The following is a 13,221-nucleotide window of genomic DNA, read 5'->3' on the forward strand; positions in this document are numbered from 1 at the left end:
TCATTATCATTTATCAACGTCCATACGAATTAAAAAATATACATTTACAGAAATTACCACTCCGCAATACCATTGATAAAACTTTAAATGGGCCCATTAAGCAAGCTATTAATTATTTCAAAATAGCACATGTAATTCGGTAATTCCATAAAGAAATAACAATTTACAAACAAATACAATCTTACAAAATCTAAAACAAACCATAACAGGTACAAAATTATACATTCATATACTACAAGTTTGTTTGAGAAATAACAATAAAACATGTACATCTACTAACAAAATACATATACTTAAAAAACAATAAAATTGACATTTAATTAAATGTTAAAATTTAAAAAGATATAATTACTTACAAAAATTGATAAAATCCGTCAGTAAATCAGAACACGCGCGGATGCTGTGACCACAAAACTTAAAGAAATATAACTGGTTGTGCTGATATGAGGAAGATTTTTTTTTTGGGGGGGGAGGGGGGCTGGTTGTTTGCAGATGGGGAGAGTTGGGATGAGGAAGAAGAAGGAGAAATAGGGGATGAGAGGGTCGGCAGAGCTGTCATATATTAACTTTTTCCGACGGTTTTACCGACAGACACTCCGTCGGTTATTACGCCGGTGATTCTGACGGAAACATAGACATGTCACCGTACGGATCTGCCATTTCAAATCCCTCGGTGAGTCCGTCGGAAATTTAAACGGCGAACTGGTCACATCACTTTACGGGCACTGTACGGGCAGTCGTTTTTGAATCCGTCGGCGATTCCTTCGGAAAAAAATAACCCGCCAAAACCTCCACGTCAGCGACCTGCCTTTTTTTAAATTCGAAAACTTTTCCGTCCGTAATTCAGTCGGTAAATACCGACGGAAATTTTCCGTCAGTATGTACCGACTGAATTACGGACGGAAAAGTTTTCGTCGGTTTTTACCGACTGAATTACGGACGGAAAATGGCCGTCGGTAATTTCGACCTCAAAATACCGACAAAAAATATTTCGTCGGTAAATCCGTTGGTATTTAGCGAATTTCTGGTAGTGGGTTTAAGAAATTCACATCACGAGGAAACATCGATGCAATTCCTATTTGTTGGAAGTTTGTGGAGAACATGCATTCGTGGGATCTTTGAATTCAATTCCCTTTCGCACTCTCATACTGATTGAAAATCAAATTGAGTGTTTGCTTTTTCATTGATCAGTAAGCCATGTAAAGAAGGGAAAGGGAACAAGAAAGATGTTTCCTTTTGCTCTTTATTTCACTCTCTATATTGGAAGTTTGAAAAACTTTATGACAATAATACACTTTCACACTTGGAATGTCCTTTTGCTTTCCTTTGAACAATGCCAAGAAGATAAACTCCCTTTTCAAACGTCTATTTGAACTCAAAAACAATGTAACAATATGTGAGTAAACTCACTTGTCAATTTCAATCAACACATTAAATCATAGATGAATATGAAAACATAAGGATTAAATATTATTTTCTAAGACTACAAGGATAAATTAATTATTTTCTAAATTAGATTATTGTCATAGGTTTCTTTAGGTTTGAGCAATGCAAGTTTGGTGTTTTAACAATATTTATGTTTTTTTTATTTAATAATAGTCCAAGATTTATTATTAATTGGTGTTGGTGTCACGAAGCTAATGACAAACTGGCAAGAAAAACAAAAGTTGTATATACAAAAAAAGAAATGCAAAAAAATAGTAAAAACCATGCAATAATACTTAGCAATATCTTATAGCCAAAACTAACAACTCTTATTAGACTAATTAATGATGCTTTTAGAACTTTCCTGTATATCGGTAATTTTCATCAATTATTTTAAATTATAACATTAAACATGAAGAACCAACTCAAATACTATATTCCAATCAATAATCTCTTCCTAGAAAACCAATTTATTTCTAACTAGCATCAAGGATTTTCATTTTTTGGAGAATACGTCGAGAAGTGAGAAAAAAAAAGGAAACAATATTCATCAAAAATTGTAAATTGAAAATATAAATTACGTCATGGATAATAATAATTAGGTTGTCCAATTTCAAATCGGATGGAAAAGATTACAAAGAGTATTCAATAGAACTTCCAAGTTTGTAAAATGATCTTCAAATTCAACTCGTCAGACATAAATACCATACTGATTTGGAGTAACTTCAAGCATCTCTTTGTGAAATAATCTTGTGCTCTCACAACCATGCAGGTCATATGTCCCCTAAAAAACCATCAAATTCAATAAAACTTCCAAATTTGAAAAGAAAGTTAAACGTGCACGATTGTTTATGCATTTTGTTATTACAAACAAATTCCCTTCACTTTTAATTAAAAAACTTACTTTATAATAAAAAAGGTTAATATCACATCTTTTTCATTTTTGTTTTAAAATATCGAGTTTGAAATAAAATATAAAAACATTATTCAATTTTTTATTTTAATGTAAAAAACAAAAATCAGTTTTCAATATTTTCTAAATAAACTAAAGTGATTTTAATAAAATATGTTAGTGATTGTTGGCCTTTTGTTTTTTTAAAAAATAATTATTAAAGATATAATTTATTTTTAAGTGATATTCGATAATCTAATTATTAAAGATAATACTTATTTTTTATATTAAATAAGAAAAATGGTATCATAAAATCAAGAAAAAAATAAAACCAAGCAGACTCTAAATATTTATTAAAGATGATATTTAATTTTTTAGATTAAATAGTAATAATGAAATAATTAAAGATAATATTTAATCTCATAAATTAAATAGAATAGAATAAAAATAACTAAATGAAATATTTGTTCTTACCATCAAGCGTTAAATTGAGGTTATGATTTTGCAGCTTCGGAAATAAATAATCACTCCATTGCTTTGGTGTAGACGCTGTAATTGAACCACAAGGAGGGTGAGGAAGCAGATGATATGGCATCACTGTATCTCTTTCTACTTCCGACTCTTCAAATGAATTTGACTTTCCTGCGATCACATGAACCCCACATTCTTTAATGTGCAGGAGGTAGAATGGATAACTGTTGCGCACAGCAATCCGTATTGGCTTTGAATATATGTATAGTTCCAATTCGTCATCTGCACAGTAATCTTCCATTGCCATTTCACTTCCACTTATGTATCTTATCCATCCCCCAGTTTTTGGTGCTGGATATGTGTATTTTGTTCGTTCATCTTCAAACAATTGAATACCGTTGCTTTTATTTCTTATAATAATAATAATGTCTATGTCTAAGTATATGGAGTGACGATGAACCTTCTCAAGTGAACAGACAAACCAAACAACTAAGCCTTGGAAGACTGGAGGTATATGGAATGACAATGGGCATCCTTCTCCACTGTAGCTCATCCAATTTGGCATCTTACCAGGAAGGCAGTAAATAAAATACCGGTAACAACCGTTGCAGAATGCCTGTATATATATTGATTTCAAGGAATGCTGAGATTTTAGACATTAATCAATGCATGTGCCAATTGTATGTGTTTATTTTTGTGTGAAAGAGAGACTAAAAGAAATATTACCTCAACAACGCTCTTCTGTAATTTATTTGGTGAAGGAATGCAGTCATCAACAAGAATATTCCAAAAAATATTACTTTGACCTTCGATGCCCTGAATCTCTTCTAACGAATGACTTTCATGTAGATTTATATATAGTTCTTTTTTTGACTCGATTGGTATTCTTACTCTTTCCAATGATTTGCAACCACCTGCAAACAAATAGACTAAATTTGAGGGAAGATCTCGGATTGATACAAGATATTTGCATTCCTGAACATCCATCATCTCTAGCTTGGCAAGGAAGCCGATCCCAGAAGGCAGGCTAGAGAATTTGTTTCCTGATAGATCTAGTTCTTCTAGAGAGGAAAAACCTCTAAAATCAACACAGTTAGTTACTCGATCAGACAAACCAACATAAGAAAGTTCAAGACTTTTCACTGATCTCCAATCGATGAAAGTTGTTGGCAGCAAACGTTTCAAACATAAAACACTTGCTGAAATAAAAGAAGAAATTGATGGAGGCCAAGATGTAGATGACGGTGAAAGCCATGATGGTGAGTCCTGGCTGAAATTGTATCCACGCAATGATAGCCTTCTGACATATTTTAATTGTCCAATTGAAGAGAGAAATTGCTTATTTTCAATCCCATCGGCTAGCAGCTCAATTAAGGATTCCATATCACCCATGCGTTCTGGCAATTTCTCAAGTTGTGAACACCTAGAAATATTTAAGCGTTTAAGAGACTTTACATTGACAATGCTTTCAGGGAGAATCTTTAGCCTCCAACATCCCTCCAGATTCAAGAAAATGAGGCTCGTCAAATTTCCAATAGATTGATGCACCTCAACTAAACTCGAGCAACCTTTCAGCTTTAGTTTCTTTAGACTTGAACTGTGCAAGTTTGGTGTTTTAATAAGGTTCTGAGAATGACTGAGATTAATGATTTTTAGCCTATTGAGAATCTGTATAATAAAGCATAAAATAATGAGAATTAATCATAAAAGGTCATAATATGTAAATATAAATTACATAATGGAGAAATTTTGAACATGCATGTTTCACACCTTTTTTCCCTTCCATAGTTCTTTGAGGTTGCTGTACTGCATATCAAGAACAGCTAGATTGTCAATGGTAAAATCAGATGGAAAATATACCAAAGGACATTGAAGCCAACATATCAACATCAACTCTCTAGAAAGTAGTTTGAAGGATCCGGTGAGATGCACTCCATTGATTTGGAGTAAATTTAAGCGTTTCATTTTTGCAAATGATCCTGTGCTCAGTGATTTAGCTTCTGATGCTTTGACATCCAGTGCAAGACCCTCTACAACATCCGTACCCTAAAAAAAAATCAATACAACTTTCATACAATTATTTGTAATAAGTTTGACTAGAAAATACGCATGACTATGCTTTCGTGTATGCATTGAGCTCTTACGTACCTTCTGCTGCTCAAGTACATTCCATGCATCCTCTTGATTCCAAATTCTGGTCCTCTTTCCAGGTTCTTTTGGAGACGTTTCACGAACGACCTCCCTTCCCATGTCTCGTAATAGATCATGCATGGTTATCTTTCCAATGGCATTAACTTTAATCAGAGACCTTCCACGGAGAGTTTCCAAATCAACTTCTGGATTGTAACCGCAACGGGCTCCTAGCACTTTTGCGACGTACTCTTTCTTTCTATCAATAAAGAAGCATGCGATATCAAGGAATGCATTTTGTAGTTCTTCACCGTCCAGTGAGTCATAACTTATTTTAAGCTTTCCTTGAATATCGTGGTTTGGAATTCTTCTCAATTTGTCAATTACAGATTTCCAACCATCTCTGTTTTTCCCAGACAAACAAGCACCCATAACCTCAAGAGCCAAAGGAAGTCCTCCACAGTAATCAACTACATCCTTCGAAAGCTCAATATAATCTTCTGCTGGCTCGGTGTCCCTCAAGGCATGCCAGCTGAAAAGCTGAAGGGACTCATCTGGTTTCAATTCTTCGATCTGATATGTTTGATCTGCTTTAAGTAGAACACTTGAATCTCTTGTTGTAATAATGACTCTACTTCCGGGACCAAACCAACTTCGCTCTCCCATCAAAGCATTTAGCTGGTCCTGACGAGCCACATCATCAGCAACAACAAGAACTCTTTGGCGACAAAGTCGTTCTTTGATCAGAACCTTTCCTCTATCGACACAATTGATGTTTGCAGCATCCTGTTTGAAAATATCGTGAAGAAGTTGCTTTTGTAAAGGAACAAGACCATTAAATTGTTTTGATGTTTCATTGATATTCGAAAGAAAACAGCTTTCTTCGAATCCATAGCAGAGTTGATTAAATACAACTCTTGCTATAGTCGTCTTTCCTATTCCTGGCATCCCATGTATGCCCACAATGAGGACATCATCTGTTGCAGTACTTAGAAAGTCAATAATATTGTGAGCAAGCCGATCGATACCTACTAGGTGCTCAGGAACATACAAGTACTTGGGATCTAATTTATTCAACACATCCTTGATAATCTCTTTGATAAATTTTGCTTCATGCCTGCTCATAGACAAAAGCAAGTCGTTGATAGCGAGTCAATTAAGTATTTTATTGTTTCACATTGAAAAATGTAAAGTATATTGACTCCATAAATGTGTGCAAGTGAATCTTAGAGAAAAAAGGCATACCCATTTGCCATATCATTGAGATTCCATCCAGATAGATTTCCGGCCTCCTCAAGAGCTTTTCTCCACTCCTTCACCAACTTCTCTTCAAAACGCTCTTCATGTTTAACAAATGCTTTTGCAAAACTGCCATTCTGTTTTCTCACATCTGAAGGATCAATGTTATAGAATATAGGTTGAACAATCTGACCCGTTTTCCTATTTTTGCACTTAAGAATCTCTACAAGTTCATTGAGACACCATCTAGAAGAAGCATATCCTTTTGAGAAGACAACTATGGATATCTTTGATTCTTGAATTGCCCTGAGGAGATGATCGTGGATTTCTTCTCCTCTAGGAAGTTCATCATCATCTCGAAAAGTGTGGATTCCTGCTTGGACTAGGGCAGTATATAGATGATCTGTAAATGTCTTGCGAGTATCTTTTCCTCTAAAGCTCAAGAAGACATCATAGGTCCCTTCAGGTCTACTTCGAGAAGACTCTGGCTCTGTCATGGCAGCTGCAGAATTTGAGGAACAATCAATTAGCGATGGAGCAATTGCATAAGGTATCTACTCTCTTCCAAATACAAGCAAGAGATACAACAGTTTAAGCTTAATAATGAGGGAGCATAAGACAATAGCAACTGAAGTTAAACATGAAACAAATAAAGCTTTCACATTATTGTTAATGGTAAAGACATGAAATTAAAACAGGAAAGAAGCAAAGAAGAGTTAGCTATGAAATTGCAGCAATCGGAGAGAGAAATTGCAGCAATCAGAGTTAAAGCAAGGATATTGAATTGAGGTTAACTGTATTCTTTATATAGGAGAACGGATATGCTTTCTATACATTTGCAGGAGAAAGCACCACGAAACTAGGTAGAAGTAGCAGACTCAACCTATGATCAGACTAATCAAATAATATATTCAAATCAATTTTACAATTGATTTTCAATGTGATTTTTATTTTAAAATATATTTAAATAATATATTTAAATTTTTAAATTTTATTTTTGTTATCATATAATAATTTGAAGCAAAAAAAAAAATTTAAATGATTTTCCACCACAAAACAAATGATCCCATCATTAATTATTTTTTAATTTTATCATTTTTATTTCAAATATAATTTATATTATAAAATAAGTCATAAATCTTGATGGTTAATAATAAATTTTGTATAATTTGCACATAATTTTCTATTTCTCGTCAAATTTTATTGTTCAACATTTCTGTTTAATTGTTATTCTTCATTGACCCAGCCCCAATCAAATTCCTAATTAATTTGAGTTGTACCAAATGTTAAATATTGGTTAATTTGGTAGTCAGTCAACGGCGCCAAAGTTTTTCTATTCATTCACTTAATTTGTTTTAATTGTTGGATGTCCTTTTTGCATTTGTTTATGAACACTTGTTGCTTGGGATCAAGAGAGCCCATTTAAGAAAGAAAATATGACGATTAAATGAACACAATATAACAACTTGTTTTTTCTTTACTCTTTTCCAATTCTTAGGTTTTTTAAATGTTCAAATTGCCCTTTTTAAAATGCAAGGAGCAATATAACAAAGAGTTAGCTATGAAATTGCAGCAATAGGAGAGAGAAGTTATCTATGAAATTGAAAGTGAAAGGAAATGCTTTCTATTCATTTGCAGGAGAAAGCACCACGAAACTAGGTAGAAGTAGCAGACTCAACCTAAGATCAGACTAATCAAATAATATATTCAAATCAATTATGCATTTGTTTTTCAAAGTCATCTTTACTTTAAAATATATTTTTTTATTTTTAAAATTTTTTTTTGATACCTTCACGTTAAAACGATTTTAAAACATCAAAAATATACTAATTTGAAGCAAAAAATAAAATTTTATTTTTACAAAAAATATTTTTCCACCACAAAACAAATGATCCCATCATTAATTATTTTTTAATTTTATCAATTTTATTTCAAACATAATTTATATTATAAAATAAGCCATTATTCAATATTGAAATCAACAATAAATCTTGATGATTAATAATAAATTTTGTATAATTTTCACATGATTTCTTATTTCTTATCAAATTTTGTAAAAAATGGGAAGAGTTGGTTTGATCCCACGTGGGGGAAGCTATGAAATTGCAGCAAATAACTCCTTTGTTGAGATGATTTTTTTGGGTTAAGATGATATTTGACACTTCACATTACATGTTATTTCTAATAAATTCAAAAAATATACCGTCCAACTATTATAACCATGATATGTGTTGCGGGGTCACGCCGCAACGTCGTTCGGCGATGGCGGAGGCTTTTGTCGTGCCTCATTATAGAGGTGTGTGTTGTTGGGATGTATTTTTGGATTTAATCATAAAATTATAATTAATATTCAGGATTCATCATCTAGTATTATGGTTACTAGAAACCTATGATCTGCAGAGTCTGAGTAAGAAACTATTTGTGCAAGGAAACGACGCATCATCCCCAGTTTTTGTTCGTTTATCTTCAAACAATTGAATACCACTGCTTTTATTTCTTATAATAATAATAATAATAATAATAATAATAATGCGAGTCTGTAAGTAATAATGATCATCCTTCTCAAGTGGTGGACATGACAATGAGCATCCTACTCCACTGTAGCTTAACGAATTTGGCATCTTACCAGGAATGCACTCAATACGATACCGGTGACCACTATTGCACATTGCTTGCATACATATTGATTTCAAGGAATGCTGAGATTTTAGATATTAATCAATGTATGTACCAATTGAGAGACTGAAAGAAATAGTACCTCAACAATGCTTTTCTGTAATTTATTTGGTGAATGACTGTGGTCATCAACATCAATATGCCAGAGAATATTACTTTGAGCTTCGATGCCCTGAATCTCTTCTAACGAATGACTTTCATGTAGATTTATATATAGTTCTTTTTTTGACTCGATTGGTATTCTTACTCTTTCTAATGATTTGCAATAAGATGCACCCAAACAGTCTAAACTTGAGGGAACATCTGGGAGTGATACAAGATATTTGCATGCCCGAACTGACAAGTACCTTAGCTTTGGAAGGAAGCCGATCCTAGAAGGCAAGCTAGAGAATTTGTTTCCTGTTAGATCCAATACTTCTAGAGCGGACAAACCACTAAAATCAACTAAGTTAGTTACGCGATCAGACAAACCACACCATTAGAAAGCTCAAGACGTTTCACAATGAAAGATGTTGGCAACCAACGTTTCCAATTCAAAACACCTGTTGAAATCAAAGAAGAAATTGGTGGAGCCGAACTGTTTCGACACAATGATAACCTTCTGACATACTTTAATTGTCCAATTGAAGAGAGAAATTGCCCATTTTCAATCCCATCAGCTAGCAACTCAGTTAAGGATTCCATATCACCCATGCGTTCTGACAATTTCTCAAGTTCTGAACACCCAGAAATATTCAGAGTTTTAAGAGACTTTACATTGCCAATGCTTTCTAGGAGAATCTTTAGACACCAACATCCCTCTAGATTCAAGAAAGCGAGATTCATCAAATTTCCAATAGATTGATGGACTTCAACTAAACTTGAGCAACCTTTCAGCTTTAGTTTCTCTAGACTTGAATTGTACAAGTTTGGTGTTTTAATAAGGTTCTGAGAATGACTGAGATTAAAGATTTTTAGCCTGTTGAGAATCTGTATAATAGAGCGCATAATAATGAAAATTAATCATAGAAAGTCATAACATGTAAATATAAATTACATACTGGAGAAATTTTGTGGATTGTAGTGTGTTTCGCACCTTTTTTCCCTTCCATAGTTTTTTGAGATTACTGTACTGCATATCAAGAACATCTAGATTGTCAAAGGTAAAATCAGATGGAAAATATTTCAAAGGACATTGAAGCCAACAAATCCTCATCAACTCTTTAGAAAGCAGTTTGAAGGATCCGGTGAGATGTGCTTCGTTGATTTGGAGTAAATTTAAACATTTCATTTTTGCAAATAATCCTGCGCTAAGTGATTTAGCTTTTGATGCTCTGACATCCAGTGCAAGACCCTCTACAACATCCGTACCCTAAAACAAAAAATCAATTCAACTTTCATTCAATTATTTGTAATAAGTTTGACTAGAAAATACGCATGACTATGCTTTCATGTATGCATTGAGCTCTTACCTTCTGCTGCTCAAGTACATTCCATGCATCCTCTTGATTCCAAATTCTGGTCCTCTTTCCAGGTTCTTTTGGAGACGTTTCACGAACGACCTCCCTTCCCATGTCTCGTAATAGATCATGCATGGTTATCTTTCCAATGGCATCAACTTTAATCAGAGACCTTCCACGGAGAGTTTCCAAATCAACTTCTGGATTGTAACCGCAACGGGCTCCTAGCACTTTTGCGACGTACTCTTTCTTTCTATCAATAAAGAAGCAAGCGATGTCAACGAATGCATTTTGTTGTTCTTCACCGTCCAGTGCGTCAAAACTTATTTTAAGCTTTCCTTGAATATCGTGGTTTGGAATTCTTCTCAATTTGTCAATTACAGATTTCCAACCATCTCTGTTTTTCCCGGACAGACAAGCACCCATAACCTCAAGAGCTAAAGGAAGTCCAGTCAATGCAGCAATAGTAGAGTCAACACTAATGAAATAATATATTAAAAAAAAAATCAGCCATGTTAGTACCCCAAACAGTCCCTACGTTAACAATTCATCCAAAAGAGTTATACAATATTTTTATTATTTGGTTCAGGAGAGACTCTTTAATTATATATTAAAACCTAGCATTTTGTAATTCTAATACTATATTTTGAATAATTTTAGGGAAGAAATTATAATATAATTGTAATTAAGTTCTTAGAAATTTCACAAAGAGATTCTATAGATATCTCTTTCTTATTCTCTAATATTTATTACAAACATATCTCTTTCTTTTTTATTCTATTCTTTGATCTTCTTCCTAGATATGTCATGATAGAAATTGGTACCATTTATTCAAACTAATTCCTATTTTCTTGTTACTATCATTTAATTTGTTATTAATATATATATATATATATATATATCAGAAAAATAAATATTTTTTTTACAATTTACATGATGTATCATCTATTAATGGTAATAAAACAGAAACAGAAAGAGATGTGGAGACATTGGTTGATTATAGAAACAAATCAACTGCAACAACAAGGAAGGTTACGTTGGAGAACAAGACAGAAACAGAAAGAGACGTTGGTTGATTATGGAAGTAAATCAACTGAGAATTAGGCTATTTAATGCATCCAATTTAAGCAATTTGTATTGCTATATAATAACCAGCAGCCCTTGCAGAATGTATTGTTGTAGATTCACGTTGTTTTCTTAAGAAATAGAGAAACCTTTTAATACACCTATCCTCTGTAATTTTTCTCTTGGTATCAGAGCTTGTTGTGAACATACAGCAATCCTAGCAGAACCACACAACATGTCAACTCTGTCACTCAATGTTGGTAACTTTATTACCCTCAAACTCACTCCTACAAATTATCCATTATAGAGAGAACAAGCCTTATCTCTTGTAGAGAGTCAAGACTTGGTTGAGAGCATCTCACCATTGAAAACACAGCCCCTGACAAATATATTGTACCAGATTCTACCACCACCACAGAATCTTCACCAAAACTAACTGAAGAATACATTGTCTGGAGAAAGTCAGACCGACTCCTTCGTGGCTGGCTGATCGGGACACTTTCAGAAGAAACATTAGGCCTTGCTGTAGGCTTAGATACAGCCTTTGCTGTCTGGAATGCTCTAAAAAATGAGTATGCAGAAGATTCCCAAGAACAAGAATTCTCCCTCAGACAACAAGTTACTTATTTCCGTAAAGAAGATGACAAAACCATTGGAGAACATATCCGAACCTTCAAAGGATTATGTGACAGCCTTGCAGCTATTGGGAAACCAATTCCAGACAAAGAAAAAGTCTTTTGTCTCCTCACAAGCCTTGGCCCTCAATATAAAACCTTCACTACCACAATGCTGAAACCACCAAGACCTTCTTACTCTGAGTTGGTCTCTCAATTACAGAGTCTAGATCAAAGACGAAATTGGTTCTCCAACCAGACAACTAATTCATTCACTCCATAACTAGCATTTTATGGGCAAAGACATCAACGTTCTCAACAACACTCTTCAAGAAACCATGGCAACAAACAAAGCTTCATATCTACTGGGAGAGGTTTCTATGCACAACAACCTAAAGATAAGGTACGTACCTACACTGCTAGACCCACCTCAGACTCTAAACAAAAACGACCCCCTCCATTTGGAGAACAACGCATGACTCTTGCTGAACGTGAGTTGTACCGAGAAGAAACTTGCCAGTATTGTGGGGTAGCAGGTCATATTACAAAAATATGCTGGTGGGTTCCAAAGCGACCAAATCAACATGAAGACATACCACAAGCTCTTGCAGCTCTCACCTTGGACAATACTGTTACTGAAATAGAATGGATCTCAGATACGGGAGCTTCCAACCACATGACAGGTAATCCAGGTATGTTAAAAAATATTTGCAATCACTATGGTTCTGACTCAGTTCTTATTAGTGATGGTTCCTCCATACCAATACATGGTATTGGAGACTCATCCATTAAACAAAAAAAATAAAATCTTTCCACTTGATGATGTATTGTTAGTCTCAGACTTAAAAAAGAATTTACTCTCTATATGTCAATTAACATCCCAATTTCCTGTTAATTGTAAATTCTCTAATGTTGATTTTTGTATTAAGGAACGACAGACAGGACAACCCGTGATCACAGGATGGCGCAAGGGTGATCTCTATACTCTTTCCACCATGTCTGAGCTCTACTTCTCCAATCGATTCAGATCAGGACCAGCAGATAACTAGCATCAGCGTTTAGGACATCCGCACCTCTCTGCTTTACAATTATTGCACAATAAAAGCTTGATAAATGTTAAAGGAACTATAAAGCATGGACATGTTTGTGATAATTGTCAATTTGGAAAACTTAGTCGATTACCTTTTTTTCATTATGAACACTCGAGTTCTAGTATTTTTGAAAAAATTCATTGTGACTTAATGGGACCTGCTCCTGTTTTATCAATAGG

The 13,221-nt window shown here is 34.0% G+C and overlaps 1 protein-coding gene and 1 pseudogene across 2 annotated transcripts; both read right to left on the reverse strand.

Annotated features, from left to right (window-relative positions):
* Window positions 1-1,971: 1,971 nt before the first annotated feature.
* LOC127903956 (disease resistance protein RUN1-like) lies at window positions 1,972-6,932 on the reverse strand. 2 transcript variants are annotated; one of them, XM_052449372.1, is made up of 6 exons: window positions 6,164-6,932; window positions 4,937-6,035; window positions 4,559-4,834; window positions 3,515-4,456; window positions 2,792-3,404; window positions 1,972-2,209 (listed from the first exon to the last, which is right to left on the reverse strand). In XM_052449372.1, the coding sequence occupies exons 1-6, from the start codon at window positions 6,652-6,654 to the stop codon at window positions 2,199-2,201; spliced, it is 3,432 nt and encodes a 1,143-aa protein (XP_052305332.1). In that variant the 5' UTR covers window positions 6,655-6,932; the 3' UTR covers window positions 1,972-2,198. The 2 variants fall into 2 exon arrangements, with proteins under 2 accessions (XP_052305332.1, XP_052305333.1); XM_052449373.1 differs by lacking the exon at window positions 1,972-2,209 and having other exon boundaries at window positions 2,799-2,959.
* A 1,575-nt stretch (window positions 6,933-8,507) lies between these two features.
* On the reverse strand, window positions 8,508-12,428 carry LOC127904788 (disease resistance protein RUN1-like; annotated as a pseudogene).
* Window positions 12,429-13,221: the final 793 nt, after the last annotated feature.

Source organism: Populus trichocarpa, chromosome 19 (assembly GCF_000002775.5).
Source record: "Populus trichocarpa isolate Nisqually-1 chromosome 19, P.trichocarpa_v4.1, whole genome shotgun sequence".
NCBI lineage: Eukaryota > Viridiplantae > Streptophyta > Magnoliopsida > Malpighiales > Salicaceae > Populus > Populus trichocarpa.

Excerpts from the sequence above, each read along its gene's own strand:
- LOC127903956 (XM_052449372.1), bottom strand. The coding sequence starts at position 6,654 with ATGACAGAGCCAGAGTCTTCTCGAAGTAGACCTGAAGGGACCTATGAT. Across the intron at positions 6,036-6,163 it reads CTCAATGATATGGCAAATGG|GCATGAAGCAAAATTTATCA; the intron begins GTATGCCTTTTT and ends GTCTATGAGCAG. Across the intron at positions 4,835-4,936 it reads ATGTACTTGAGCAGCAGAAG|GGTACGGATGTTGTAGAGGG; the intron begins GTACGTAAGAGC and ends ATTTTTTTTTAG.